Genomic DNA, 15,427 nt, shown 5'->3' on the forward strand with positions numbered 1-15,427 from the left:
CTAACACAAAATGCAAAACTCCATTGACAGGCTAATGAAACTAGCATCAATGTTGAGGAGTTCTAACCCTTTAAGCAACAGATATTTGAAGACGAAAAAAGGGATATGGACTTTATCCCTGTAACAAATGACTCATTACTGCAGTTTACGGAGTTGCTTAGTTGTGAAACTCTTTGTTTGTGTCTGTATTAGACTGCCCCCTTGTGGCACTCTAGTTCTATTGACAGTAAATATTTTGTATTAATTTTAAACGGAAGTACATTTCTGAATACGTTTTTAGGGGTGTCAGGCGATTACATTTTTTAATCGCAATGAATCGCATGATTTCAATAGTTAACTTTTAAATCTGTTCAAAATGTACAATAAAATGTTGAATAAAATATTTTTTCTAGGTTTTCATATTCTTGTTAACATAAAAGTGGGGAAAAATGTTAAACTCAGAAATATGGCTGCATCTTTTAGTCATTGATGCAATCATTTCAAAATAATTCATAAAATTGAGTTAAAATTAAAGATGAACTGTACTGTGAAAAACAAATGTGATATTGATTTGCGTTGGTCATTTTTCTGCCGCTAGATGACATAATTGCATTTGTGACAGCTCAGTGCATTTTTGTTTTCGTATTAAGAGCTATCTAATCTTTAACATGCTTGTGAAATTCTGCACATTTTTAAAATTGTAAAATACAACTTGACCCCAGTCTCCACAAATAGATGCATTATTTATTACATTTATTACTGCTAAATTTGGACGTGGACATGTCACTGCGTTGTGACTGGAATTCACCCAGTTCAGGCTTTCCAAGTAAGGGGCGGTCATTAACTCATTCACTGCCATTGACGCCTATAAACGTCAAAAATTTATTTGAACTATTTCTATTAGTTAAAAAAAAAGAAAAAAAAAGGGGGTTAATAAGAATGAAAACCTAGACATTTTTTTAAATATTATTTTTTCTGGAAAAAGTCAGGAGATTAAAATTTTTAATTGTAATTAATCACATGACTTCAATAGTTAACTCGCGATTAATCAAAAATGTTATATCTGTTCTAAATGTACAATATATTTTTTTCTAGGTTTTCATACTATTATTAACAAAAGTGGAAAAAAATGTTAAACTCATAAATTGTTCAAAAGATTTTTTGACGTCTATAGCCGTCAATGGCAGTGAATGAGTTAATAGTGCATTAAAAAAATTTTTTTTTAATTAACTCACTAATTTTGACACCCTCACTTTTTTTTCCCTTCAATTTGTAGCTCTGTGAGTCCTTTTCTCATTTCCGGCGAACAAAGCACATTTGAAATGTGCTGATTTGTCGTCTGCTTTCACTCACCTCGCCCACATCGTACACCTGCACTTGCCCCTCAGAGTCTCCGGTGGCGATTTCTTTTCCCGAGTGAGCCCATCGCACGCGGTTCAGCGCTGGAGCCCCTTCCACATACACGCTGGCGGTGGGAACCTGAGCAACAGCCAAGCGGTGCTACTGTGAGAAGATCACTTCAAGCCTCCGCATAATTATTATTATTTATATATATTTTTTAATCGACAGGGCGTACCTCCGTGTCATTGTTGAGGTTCCACAAGTCCAGACGACCAGCGAGGTCCACGCAAGCGAACAGTGCAGGGTGCGTTGGTGACCACATGGCGTCGTACACGTAGTCGCAACTATCTTCAAAGGAGTACAGCGGCCGGGTGCTCTGTATGGAGGGAATTGATCGCTATTCCGCCCCAAAAAACAAAAGGTGCGATGTAGAGAGGCTAGCTAGCTGAGTGTCACCTTGGTGCTCCACAGTTTGACGGTCCAGTCGAAAGAAGAGGAGATGAAGAGATGCGAGAAGTCGACAGGTCCCGCTGCGGTATGACAGCTCAAACCCGTCACAGGACCGTGGTGGCCCTCGAACACCTCCGTGATGCCCGCTTTACTGAAAGGCGCACACAACAGCACACAATCAGTCCACCAAGCAGTTCAGCCTTCAGACTTTATCTGCCACAACTTTTTTTCTTTTCTTTTTTTTTTACCAATACCAGTACGAGTATTTCATCAAATGCAAGTACAGATACCATCAAATTTCAATTAACACATTAATTACAGAAAAAGTCTTCATTCCTAATGAATGAAGATTTTTTCTGTCTTTCTCATGATTACTTATCAAAGGTTTCAAATGGCGGCATTATAGCACCAACTACTGGCAAGGATGACCTATTTCATATCGTTTTTATTTTTTGCCTTAACCCATTAATTCACTGCCATTGACGGCTATAAACGTCAAAAACTTATTTGAACTATTTCTATTAGTTTAACTTTTTTTTCATTTTTGTTAACAAGATTTGAATGTACAATAAAAAAAATATTGTACATTTAAAACAGATTTAAAATGTGTGGTTAATCGTGAGTTAACTAGTGAAGTAATGCGATTAATTACAATTAAATATTTGAATCGCCTGATGAGTTGATTATTAAAAATTATGAGCGTCAAATTTGATATCTGTTCTAAATAAACAATAAAAAAAAATCTAGGTTTTCATACTCTTGTTAACAAAAGTAGAATGTTTTTTGTTAAACTGATAGAAATAATTTAAAAGATTTTTTGACGTTTATAATCGTTAATGGCAGTGAATGAGTTAAGGCCGGGAGCGTGCAAACGCGTTTCTACCGTTAAAGGCGGGAGCGCCCCAGCGCTCTTCTGACTTAAAAGCCGTGAAAGCAGAATACGTCATTTTGTTTTGTTTTGAGCAATTCTTGGTCTATTAGCCGATGAAATGCATCCGAATATACACGATAGTGTGACGTGGGCCTCGAAGTATGTCCTGGAATTGTATTCGAGCATTTATGGCTGACGTAGATTCGTGGCGCGGGAGGTATTCGAATGGGTGTAACCAGTCAACAGTGGCATATTGTTACGAAATACGTTTGTAGACAATGAGGATGTTGAAAACGGCTTTGTAACGGAATGGACGATGAATAAATTCCCCCGATCCCAGCGGTTATTACAACTGCGCTCCAGTGTTGAAGGTAAATATACCCGCAGATGAGACATTTGTTTGTTTCTTTTTTTTTTTTTTTTTTAACATATTGAAGGTTTATAATAATAAACTTATGTTTGTGTGAACGCCACATGTGTAATCTCTGAAATGTTATTGGAATTATGTTTCTATCTGCTTCAGGAGATGAGATATCAATTATTTTTTAACTTATTCACTGCCATTGACGGCTATAGACGTCTAAAATTCATTGGAACTATTTCTATTAGTTTCACATTTTTTTCCCACTTTTGTTAACAAGAGTATGAAAACCTAGAATTTTTTTTATTGTACATTTAGAACATATTAATTCGTGATTAATTTATGAGTTAACTAGTGAAGTCATGTGATTAATTACAATCAAAAAATGTAATTGCCTGATGCCCATAATAAAATAAAAAAAAGATTATTCAAAATTAGGGGCGTCAGACGATTAAATTTTTTGATTGTTATTAATTGCATGACTTCAATAGTTAAACTCTCACTTAATCACAAATGTTATATCTGTTCTAAATGTACAATAAAAAAAATCTAGGTTTTTATACTCTTGTTAACAAAAGTGGAAAAAAATGTAAAACTAATAGAAAGAATTTTTGACGTCTATGCCCGTCAATGGCAGTGAATGAGATTTACTATTGTTGAATTTCCAAGAAAACTAAATTTTTTGGGGGGGTGACTGTAAAGTCACACATAGGTTTTAAAGACATGTTTTGCCAGGCGATTTAGGCCTTATTGGGTTAAGTATCAGTGGCTGGTATTGGCATCCTTCATGAGTACCAGATACATCGAATTAAGGCCGGTATCGGCGCGATACTGATACTGAAAAACAGCACTCTCCCATTCCTAATAGAAACTTATATCATAATCAACACTATAAAAAAGAAATACGGCTACTACAACAATTTTTTTATCAGATTAATCACATTTTTGAATTTTGATTAATCATGATTAATCATTTAATTAAAAAGGCTTATTATTAACATTTTTTGCCTGCCAAATTTGAAGTGCACCTGTTATGTGTTAACTCTTTCAACATTTAATGTTATGAGGACGTCCACTGCACACGCTCATCCTCTTCTTTTCTTAATCAATTCATTACTTGCATAATTCAAAATGGGGAAAAGAATGACCTCAATAGTTTGACATGAACAAATATTCTAAATGTCATACGCAAACATTTATTAAATGCTTATGTTTATTGCTCAAATACAACCTGTGCTACCTTTAATATAACATCAGCTAAAGGATGATCGGCGTTCAAAATTTATAGTGTGATTGATCGGCGTTAATACATGATTAATGCGATAATTTGTTGTGATTAATTCATTAGTTAACACTTTAACTTTGATAGCACTAAAAAAAAAAACGCAATAAGACAGCATGCAACTGTGGCATGTACATAATCTGGGGCCATCCAGAATTGCTATTTATCAAATAAATAAATAAAATAAAATAAATTACCAAAAGTTATGCTCACCTGTGAGAGCAGAAGTTAAAGGCAGGTACTTGACTCAACGATCTTTTTAACTAATTACAAGTCCGTTAATAGGGCTGGGTATCGAATGATTGAGATTTCCAAACTCCATTCAATTCAATTCACGATTCAAATTAATTGATTTTCAATTCAGGTAAGGATTTCACGTAGTACCAATTTTTATGTTGGATATATTTCTAGTTTATATTTATATTATATATATATTTTATCTAATATTTCATTTTTATTTTATGTAAATAATTGTAATTTTTTTTTTTTTGAAGATTTAAGTGCAAAAACTTTTGTAACTAAGTTTTAGGAATATGTCAAGATACCACCCCCCCAAAAGGCCTTTAAATAAAATTATATCACATGAATTTATGGGATTTATTAAATCCAGCCCTATTAGTTCAGGACTGATTTTGACTACATTAGCTAGTTGAAACTGGCTGGTCAGTTTTGCTCTGACCAACCAATCAGAGGACATAAAAATGCCGACTTCGTGGCCCCGTGATGACTAATAATGTTAACAATGTTAATACTAGTTTAAATGACTCTGAAGGCCCAAGGAAGAATAGATTGACATGGCAACACATAGAAGCTGAAATCTGATTGGACCAAAAATAAAAAATAAAAAATCCAACATCAACCTACACGTATTGGAAGCAGTGCAGCCCAAATAAATTAAATCAATCCAAGTTGTTATGACAGGTCACCTTCCATGGCGACAAGCGGTATAGACGGAGCCGTCCTCACTGCCCACTACAAAGTTGTTGACGTCACCTAACGGGAAGGCCATGGAAGTGACAGCCACCGCCTTGCTCTGCTTGAACACCAGCTCCAAACTGTCCTGTCGGGCGGAAACGCCAAAAAGATTCTCGCCAAGCATCTCGTGCGCATCTCAACGAGGACAAGTTACGCTCGTACCTGCGGCTGAGACAACATGTCCAGACTCCACGAGCACATCTTGCCGTCTGTGGAGATGCTGATCAAATTGTTGGCGTTCTGCGTTCCCACCACGTTCACGCAGTAAACCGGATGCTGCGACACAACGATTGATCAAGAAGCCAGTGGAGTGAGTGTGTGTTGGTACGAGGTGAGCGGCGGAGCATTACAGTGTGCGCAGCAGCAGACAGCGGGGTTCTCTGGACGGGGGTTCGCTTGTTGCTGCGGTTGTCCCACAAGACAATCTGCCCCGAGTAGGTGCCGCCAACAACCAGGTTGGGGTGAAACTTGGCAAAGCCGGCTGACATCACCTCAGACTGAAGAAAGGAAAACAAAATAATCAGGTTTTATTGAGAATAGTAACTATATAAGTTGTAGCTTGTTCAAAAACTATTTTCAATACATTTTTACTAAGTATTTAAAAATGTGCCTGACAACGTATGAGGACCAGTCAATAAAATGAGAAGCCCTGAGATGATTGTTACATAATGGATAAAAATGACATCTCTGCATAAACAGTCAGCTTTATTTTAAGAACAAAATTAGTATCTTCATAAGAAATAAGTTCAAAACCAATCAGTAGACTTTTACTTTGAAGTTGGCCAGCGTGGTGCTAGTTTACCATTTTGACGTTTCAACTTGCCAAATTGCAGTTTTTGTTGACATTACATAATTGCGACCAACATCTACACGACGCCATCCCGAAATCATATTCAATCGCTAATTTAGAATGCTAAGAAACCGCTAGTCAATTTGGCCGTCATTGTGTGATATGGCACAATTGTCCGGCGTTAGTGGCTAGCAGCTAGCTGTTAGCATTAGCAAGGAGTGACCGGCTGGCAAAAGTAGTTCGACAGCTGCTGTTGCTTGGCTTGTTTTCTTTACTTCTTGTTCAATATTCGACTAATTTGTAATTCACTCTCCATGTTTAAAGGAGAGGAATGCGGCTTAAATTGCACTTTGAGGTCTTTTTCATTATTAAAAAACACACACAAGAGAAATAGTACTTTGTCTTCATGTATTTTATAAAACACTTTTGCCCATGATATAATAATAAAAAAAACAAAAAACATTCAACTCAAAATGTCTAATATAGCCATTTAGGATTTAGGAAAACAGCTTTAAGTGCACTTATAATGCAGTTAAAGATGTGTTCCTAAAATTGATGTATACATTTTTTTTGACAAAATAATTTTATAAAATAAATTAAGACGATTTTCTATTTATTTATTTTGCTGATCCAAAAGACAATTCGGTCCATGACTCAAATCTGTGATTCAATCCAAATAAAGTTAGACTGTTTTTACTATATTTTGAAGTTTCTTTTCTGACCACATTTTCAACAGACACAAAGTGGGCATTCCCAAAAAAGGTCATTTTTTCCCCACATAAAAAAAAAAAAAAATCAAAATTCTTCCTGAATGCTTCTCTCCGCCCCTCTCAATTAGACTTGCAATTTTGATAGATTTGAATTTTGGGGAATTCCTGTCGCATTGCTAATTGCTAATTACAGGAATAAAAACCTTCTTTTAAGAACAAAAGGCATATTTTTCCAAGAATATTTTCCTCTCTTTTTCTTTAAAGAAAATAAAAGCATCTTTCCTGAATAAGAGGTGTAATATAATGAGAATAAAGTTGTATTTTTAAAATTAATTTAATACATTTTCAATATCATAATTGAATAGATTTTCTTCAAGAAAACAAAAAGCAAAAAAAATTATGTTATTCAATTTGGTGTGTGATAGTTGAGCTTCATGGTCAACATTACTAGATGTACGCTACATTATTTAACAGTCTTACCTGGCAGTGGAAGATGTACTCCGGCGTGTTCTTTTTGTATTTCATGTTCCAGACCAATGCGACTCCATCAGGCTCATGAGGAGAGTCCTCATTGTTGTTGTAGGAGGCCACAAGCAGCTCGGGGTACTGGTGGAACACAATCACCTCATTAGGTAAGCATCTTACAACTAAGTATAGTAAAAGCCCCAAAAGTTGTTGTTTTTTCTTTGCTGTTGTGTTCACCTGTTTGTTGATGCGTTTTGTAAAAACCCACCTGAGGAGACCAGTCCAGACAGGTGACCACTCTGTTTTTGGTCCAGCGTTCATCTGCAAATTGTCTGTTGAGAACCAGCTTGGCGCCCGCCTGCAGGTCCCTGAACAAGACAGAATACATTGAGGGTCCTGCCTGGCCATTTTTCTCTCTCCCTCTCTCTTTTCCCTGAATGGGCCTGACCCCTCCTTGTCCTCCAGATCTCGCCCGCTGTAGTCAAAGCAGACGTCCACCTGCTCGGACAGCGCCCGCTCCACAATCCTGCTGCCTCGTTCGAAAAAGGCCAGGAAGTCCTCGGAGTGCAGCACCTGCAGCTTCTCTTCTTCTGTTAGCTCTTTGGGGGTATCTACACATACAGAGGACAACATTTGGAGTATCATTGTACTTGTAATACTTTTCCAGGTCACAATTTGGATTTGCATACACCTTCATACAAGCACACCTGATTTGATTTGATTTGGTCTGATGGTGTGATGTGACAAAACATCCTTACCTTCCTCATGTTGGTCACCCTGGTCTTCCTTCTCCTCCTGAGCGTCCTCTGTTGGTGGGGGCGCACTTATCTCATCATCTTCATCCTCATCTGCAGAGAACACAAAATACACACAGAAAATAATTTAAAGAATACTGCGAACCCCCGCATAGTCACAATTTCACACACAAAAATTCAGAACCTTTCCTCCCTTTAACCTAATTTGCTTTAAAATCTCATCTATTTGATCAAATGTTTACTTTAGCGCCACCTGGTGGAATATTGGTGTTGTTGGGTTTAATTCCTTGATAGTGCTTTTTGAGATGTCCTGTTTTGTTGACGGTCCTTGAACGCACCTCATGCACCTTGAAAAGTAAATACGTTTCTGCTTCTCTCTTGGTTCAGCTAATAACAACAGCCCATGGCTAGGCTAGCATGCTAACTAGTGTGTTTGAGTGTCACGTGAGGGCTGTTGTTTATGTAACATGGGTTGCTTTGCCGCCATTTTGTGTCACCTACACACAATGTTGAGCTCGTTTTATGGGGGAGGAGGGAGCTTAGTGTGCTCGCTTACCTGCTTTTTGATCTGTGTGAGCCTCGGTGGGGGTCTGGGTTTCTTTTGAGTAGGACACCATTTCTTTGGGGACAATGTCCACTTGGGTGACTTTAGACATGGTGAGCCTCACAGCCCCACGCCTGCATAGAGGCATCACATCAGACATAAACATATAAGCAAAACTGCAGCGTAAGAGAAACTTGAGATGAGAGGAGACATGATGATGAGGGCTAACAGACATATTACTAACACTCAAAACATATTTGGACACTTTAGAGATGAAACTCGAGAAGCTAATTAAAGCTGGTAGCTACAGGAGGTGAGAGGAGGAGCAGTACCCCATCAGCTCAGAGTCGGAGTGGAGTTGCAGAGTAGAGGGGTCAGGATCCCAATGCAATGTCCTTAAGGGGCCAAACCACCAGACGGAGTTAGCAAGAGACAGAGTGACGGAAGAAAGAGGACGCGTGGACAGCAGCGGGACGAACCAACAAGGTCAAGGGTGAGATGTGATAAGAGTTTGAGATGGAGGAGACAGTAAAAAGGAGATAAGGAAGAAAGGGAGAGAAGAAGTGCGTGTTAATCGAGTAAACATCAGCGTGCCGGTGAAGAGGCAAAGAGGACGCAGGTCAACATTTGTCATAGACACTCATTGGACACGACTTTAGGTACGCTTGCACTATGTACCGCAGGGGTGTGCACACTTTTGTGCTAGGGGCCACAATTGCTGTTCAAAATGGAGATTGCCGGGTCATTTGTAGATGGACTAGAAAACTTAAACCATTGAAATGTATGATTAAAAATAATAAAATAAAGTACATTAATTCATTCTCATTTTTGCGATGTTATTAGTAGGCATGTGACGATATTAGATTCAGACAATATGACAGCCGTGAGCAAAAATATTGCGGTATCACACTATAAAAAAAAAAACATTTTTTCTTTTTGGTAAATAAAACAACATTTTTACCCCATTAACTCATCCGCTGCCATTGACGGCTATAGACGTCAAAAATTCATTTGAATGATTTAACTAACTAGTTAACTAGTGAAGTCATGCGATTAATTACGAGTAAAAATTGGTAATCGCCTGATGCCCCTAATTTTTTATAATCTTTTCTTTAAAAAATAAAATAAAATAATAAACTTTTTTTTTTAATTTAAGAAAAGATAATTAAAACTTAGGGGCGTCAGGCGATTAACAAACTCCTGTTAACAAAAATGTATTTAAAAAAAAATAGACTTGTTAACTTGTTAACAAAAGTGGGAAAAAATGTTAAACTAATAAAAATAGTTCAAATTAATTTTTGACGTCTATAGCCGTTAATGGCAGTGAATACGTTAAAAAATAAAATAAAATCTATTTTATTTTTCAACAAAATATTGAATATTTGGTACATTGAGAAACATGCACCATGTTAGGTTTATGTAAATAAACAAATCAATGTTAACATTCTTCTTCTGTTTTAATTCTTAGTCCCAGTGTCCCATCACTATTTTTAGAACAGACCCATGGGTAAATCATGTTGTCCTTGGAGCTAACTAGTTCTTGCTGGCACCATTTTTGTTTTTAATTTTAGGACAATGTACATTAATTAGAAGGCATTTGTGTAACTGTAACTGTGTCTCTTTCGTCTAATCTTCCTCTGTGCCCATTCCTCCTCCTCTCCTCTCTGATCGCCGAGAAGGTGAAAAAGAAAAGTTAATTGGAGGTAATTAGCTTCAAAGAGGTTGCTCAATTCTACAAGCAGCTAATCAGATTGTGCCCTACATAGAACTCCTCTAAAAAAAAGAAAAGAAAAAAGAACTCATTACCGGTGACAGCCAGTATTGGCAGTTATTGAAACCATGACTTTTTAAAATCACAGTAAAGCGTCAAACAGGTAATCGGACCATAGCTAGCGTTTAGTTCGGATTAATTTGTGTAGAATTTCTCAACTAAAAGTACTTCATGATGCAAAATTTTTCATTTTACTAATAGCTTACCTTGTGTCATTCCATTTACAATAAATTACCAAATGAATTATTTAAAAAGATTAAAATGTTAAATTAATGCAGCAAATATTACAAGAGAATGCTAAGTTTTAAGTGACATTAACAGAAAGTTATTTCAATTTGTTCATTACTGTTATAGACCTGAATTAGATTGAGAGAGGTTGCGTTATGTTACTAAATAAGGTAAACACGATAGAAAGCATATTTTTATGAACACCGTTCTGGTTGTCAATTGAAGTATGCATTACTGCCTTAAAGCAGAAGTGAAGTCAAACATTTTCTTTGACTATGAACATATTCTTGCAAAGGCCATTTTTGACTTGACTTCTGCTTTAATACAATGTCGGATTGTGCATTTGCTGTACCTAATGAAGTGTCTGTGTTATCTCACTCGTCCTCACAAATACACACGGCATGCATGTGCGCACACACCTCGGTCCTGCGTTCCCATCCCCGGAATCCTGGCTTCCTGCGTCGCTGGCCACTGATTTGTTGGAGGGAGACATGGGGGCGGGGACTAGGTAGTGAAATAGACAGGTATCCTCTGTTACTACCCTCAGGGGCTGAGCTGTGGCTGTTTGACCAGTGGGCGTGGGAGTGAGAAGGGGTGAAGGGTAGCAGTGGCGAGAGGATGAGTGAAGCATGCATCAAAAGGGTCGAGACAAGGACACACAGATAGGAGAGAGAAGAGAGAATGAACATAAATGATAGGCAGGCTTAGGTGTCATGCACAAAATGGTCAGATAATGTGTGAGGTGAGAGAGGTGAACACAACTTATAACCAAACTGAAAAATTAGATATTGTTAAAGCGTATCAAGCAGTCCATCCTGGATACTGTTATATATGTAGAGTGTACTTTGACTTTAACAGGGTTCTAGGTTGGCCACTACGTGACTGTGTCTAGTCTACTATGGACTATTTCATAAATAATAACGATGAAATCAACACATTCTTGCTTTTTTAATATTTGCTATTCAATATTGTGAGGTTTTATTTGTCTTTCAATGCGCTGTACAAGTTTATTTATGCATCGTTAAATCATTCCATAATTATAACTATTGAAAATGTCAAATGTTAAAGTGGAAGTTAATTAACTCATTCACTGCCATAAATTCATAAAACAATTTAAAAAAATTAAAGATTATTAAAAATTAGGGGTGACAGGCGATTATTTTTTTTAAATTGTAATTAATTGCATTATTTCAATAGTTAACTCACGATTAATCACAAATTTTATATGTTCTAAATATACAATTTAAAAAAATCTAGGTTTTCATTCTCTTGTTAACAAAAGTGGAAAAAAATGTTAAACTAATAGAAATAGTTTTAATGAATTTTTGACGTTAATAGAAAAAAAGAAAGAAAAGAAAACATTATTAAAAATTTGGGGCGTCAGGCGATTCAAATTTGTAATCATAATTAATCGCATGACTTCACTAGTTAACTTACAATTGATCACACATTTTATAACTGTTCTAAATCTACAATAAAAAAAAATTCTAGGTTTTCATACTCTTGTTAAATAATACTAATAGAAATAGTTAAAAATGAATTTTTGACGTCTATAGCCGTCAATGGCAGTGAATGGGTAGAAAAAAAATATTATATATGAATTATTACAATAAAAAAATAAATATTAAAAACATTCTCCGCAATAAAACACAGTATTCTGATTAATATTGTGACACGAATATAAAAAAATCCATTCTATATTCATCTCATGGGGCGGCCATTTTGTCCTGTACTGCCACCTGTTGATGTTGATTTCAGTTGACAGTATGAACACTCAAAAAAAAAAATTAACGTGATAAAGCCACAGATTTGTTAGCATTAATATTATAACCTGACTTATGTTTACCGACTTATATTTACATCACATTTCTTTGGTAGAATCGTGTGAAGTTGTTGTAGTGTTTAGTAATTTAACTGCTCTAATTGAAAGAGATTAAAAACTGTCTTTTATATTAATTCATGGTTGATTTGCTTTTATTTTAGTGGTAAACTATAAAACAAAAATATTAATGTAAAGGGCTGGGCGATATGGCCAAAAAAGAAAAATCTCAATTTTTTTTTTAATTCTGGATGATTACGATTTTAATCTATTTTAATCAAAGTAATAAACCCAACAAACATTTATTTAAAGTTTTCATCTATTCATAAATAAATCTTGATCAAAAAGTTCAGACAACAATATTGTATGCTGATTTTAAATACATTTGATCGTAAAATTAACATTCATAGCTTGTGCAAAAAAAAGAAAGCTATTCATAAGAGTGTATTATTTATATGCATCTCGATTTCACGATTTAGCTAATTCTCAACAGTTCCATTAGTCAAATGTATTTGATTTATTGCCCAGCCCTATTTATGTATAATAAATCTTATGTTGTTTATTGTAATACAGAGTGTTTTTGTGTTTTGTTTAAAAAAATAATGTTAAGAGGACCTTGAAAAAAAAAAGAATCGCAATAGTAATACGGAAGAAAAAAATGCAATTCGATTATTTCAGCCTTACTAGTAAGTCAAAGCACCACTGCAGTGAAAAAAAGGTGAGCATGCTGTTGCTGCGTGTGTTAATGTGTGTATGAAAGTATGCACCGTGTTGTATGTCAGGGGTGATGCCAACACTCTGCAGCAAAGCCTCGGCCTCCTTCCTCTTCTTCTCCAGGTCGGAGTCTTCGGAACCCGCCTCCACAGAACGCTTTGAGTCTCCCTGTAGAGGACAAGGACAAGTTCAAGAAGAAAAATTCCAACATCTTTTTCGGTTTTATGTTAGTGCGACTAACATCCTTCTTCTTCTTCTCCTCTTCTTTTCTCTTCTTCTCCTCTCGAATCTGGGCGATGCGCTGTTTCTTCCTCTCTAGCTCGGCCTTCAGCTCACTCTTGTCAGACATTCTGCGGGAAGACGGCAGCATATTCTCATCAATTATATAAGTAATTGAAAGAGGGCATTTTATTTAATATAATACAATTATTTTATATAATAAAAGAGAATGCATTGTAAAGATGTAAACTGGTTTTACAAAGTGCAATTATTGTGCATATTGTAGTATTTATGCCTTCAATGTCAACGAATGGGGAAAAGGGGAAGTGACGTATGCCATAAAGCAGTAAGCACATTTGTAGTTTTTTTGTGTGGCAGTGTTCTTACCATCCTCCTCAAAGTTGCTTAGTGCCATAAAAATGATACAGACCCCCTCAGGCCACGGCAAAGGTACCATTCAACTAGTTTTAAGCTAATGTTTCATCAGAAGAGTTATGAAAATATTTTATTAAGGTTGAAAAGCTCCTTAGTGCTACTTTAAATATTAAAGTCTGAAAACAGTTGGAACAAAAATAATCCAATGATGGGTCAAAAAGGGCTTGACCCCACTTGGGTCCATTTGACCCATTATTAATTTAACCCAAAAAATTGGACAAATTAATGATCCACAAAACAACCCATTTTTTGTGTGTGTTTTTAATGCGAGCACACACACAAAAAACATTGATGTCAACGTATTTATTTATTTATGAAATTTGTACAGGAGAATCACTGAATTTGGGTTGCCCCGGCTGAGGAACTGTCAATGTAGAACCTTATATTTGCAGCTCTGCTCAGTACAAACATGTGAACATGTGGCCTCCATATTAGAGAACAAAACCTGTATTTATGCGATATCTGTGCTGACATAAGCATTCCAAAAAAGGAAGAAGTGGCCCTGGGCCTGTCACACTGTTAATATGAGCACAACTGCTTATTACAATGTTCTCTTTATATGTGCCCATGACTGAGTTTGGGCGTTGTTTTTAACTCAACTAAAACCCATCTGAAAATAGCCAAGACGGCTAAACATACTAACAACGGTGTCACCAACATAGAATCAAAAACGCATAAATAGTTTATGTCCTAACCCTACTCTTGCCCATCTATTACGTCACTGTTGTAACCTAACCAAGATGCTCAACACTGCTCCACCCGCAGTCCGAAACAACTGTAAACAACAAAAACTATAATAACAAATTGAAGCTGTATTAAAATAAAAGTGAGGTTTTAGTCGCTTGAGCATGTCACCTACACGTTTCCCACCGACTAGAGAACCAGCCAAGCATGATTTAATCTAATTCAAAGCCACACTGACATCCCGAAAAAGCAGCTAGCTGTCTAGGTTAGCATGCTACTCCGAGAGGGCCTGCGAGAAAGCATCGGAAAACCAACCGACCGCACCCATTTGTTTCAAGACGCCAAAACATATGCGAGGGAAATTTTCGTAAGGGTATAAACACCTGACGTCCAAGTAAAACAGTCCAGTGTCAAAGCAGCTCGGTTTGGTTGGCCTTGTTTCCGAAGGAGAAGAGAAAAGAAGTGATGAGCGGTGATGATGATGCTGGAAGCTGGAGTGGAAGAAGACGCCGCCCGGCCGCTACTGCTCTCTTCGTCGACGCTTGGAATGAAACAGACTGGTAATTACTGCCATCTACGGGCGCAAACCACACAGGGAAAATCGGGAATATAATACTAATCTAATGTGTGGACACGAAAAAAGGTGTCGCAAGAAATACTAATTTGTGGGTTTGACCTCCGATTAACAATTTGGACATATGGGTAAGCATATCGAGCACACTTTTCTTCCTTTAACTTATCTTACCTCAACCTTAATTTAGGAAAGGTGCGCTCGATTTGCTTACCAAATTGAACAAGGTTTTTTTCGTGCACATGATTATACTTAAATTGTTGCCACAAATGATCATTTTATGCACAAGTTTTATCCGTATGGTAGAAAATAAATACGTATACATTAATACTTAATAGTTAATACTAATTTGACCACAAAATATGAAAATAGATGTTACGTGCACAAAATAAAAATAGTTATCTTTATTATAAGTATCATGGCCAAAATAGATATAACGTGCACTCAAAATGCTAATTTGTAG

General features: G+C 36.4%; 1 protein-coding gene across 4 annotated transcripts in view; it reads right to left on the minus strand.

Moving 5' to 3' along the window:
• LOC147181277 (dynein, cytoplasmic 1, intermediate chain 2a-like) overlaps positions 1–15,041 on the minus strand; it is a 16,017-nt gene extending 976 nt beyond the window's left edge. The window contains exons 1-16 of one of the 4 annotated variants that reach the window (XM_086085353.1): positions 14,777–15,041; positions 13,297–13,405; positions 13,109–13,223; positions 10,942–11,083; positions 8,856–8,918; positions 8,536–8,657; positions 7,983–8,072; positions 7,673–7,835; positions 7,493–7,592; positions 7,240–7,365; positions 5,610–5,756; positions 5,422–5,535; positions 5,211–5,344; positions 1,777–1,921; positions 1,556–1,696; positions 1,333–1,458 (exon numbers count right to left, since the gene is read on the minus strand). In XM_086085353.1, coding sequence (XP_085941479.1) covers positions 1,333–1,458; positions 1,556–1,696; positions 1,777–1,921; positions 5,211–5,344; positions 5,422–5,535; positions 5,610–5,756; positions 7,240–7,365; positions 7,493–7,592; positions 7,673–7,835; positions 7,983–8,072; positions 8,536–8,657; positions 8,856–8,918; positions 10,942–11,083; positions 13,109–13,223; positions 13,297–13,404 — 1,836 coding nt within the window. In that variant the 5' untranslated portion in view covers position 13,405; positions 14,777–15,041. The remainder of the gene's footprint in view (positions 1–1,332; positions 1,459–1,555; positions 1,697–1,776; positions 1,922–5,210; positions 5,345–5,421; positions 5,536–5,609; positions 5,757–7,239; positions 7,366–7,492; positions 7,593–7,672; positions 7,836–7,982; positions 8,073–8,535; positions 8,658–8,855; positions 8,919–10,941; positions 11,084–13,108; positions 13,224–13,296; positions 13,406–14,776) is intronic. The other 3 variants (XM_086085359.1, XM_086085368.1, XM_086085376.1) reach the window with 3 other exon arrangements.
• Between the last annotated feature and the right edge of the window lie 386 nt (positions 15,042–15,427).

The sequence above is a fragment of the Leptonotus elevatus genome, chromosome 1 (genome assembly GCF_054856555.1).
Source record: "Leptonotus elevatus isolate MCC_2025b chromosome 1, RoL_Lele_1.0, whole genome shotgun sequence".
Taxonomy (NCBI): Eukaryota; Metazoa; Chordata; class Actinopteri; order Syngnathiformes; family Syngnathidae; genus Leptonotus; species Leptonotus elevatus.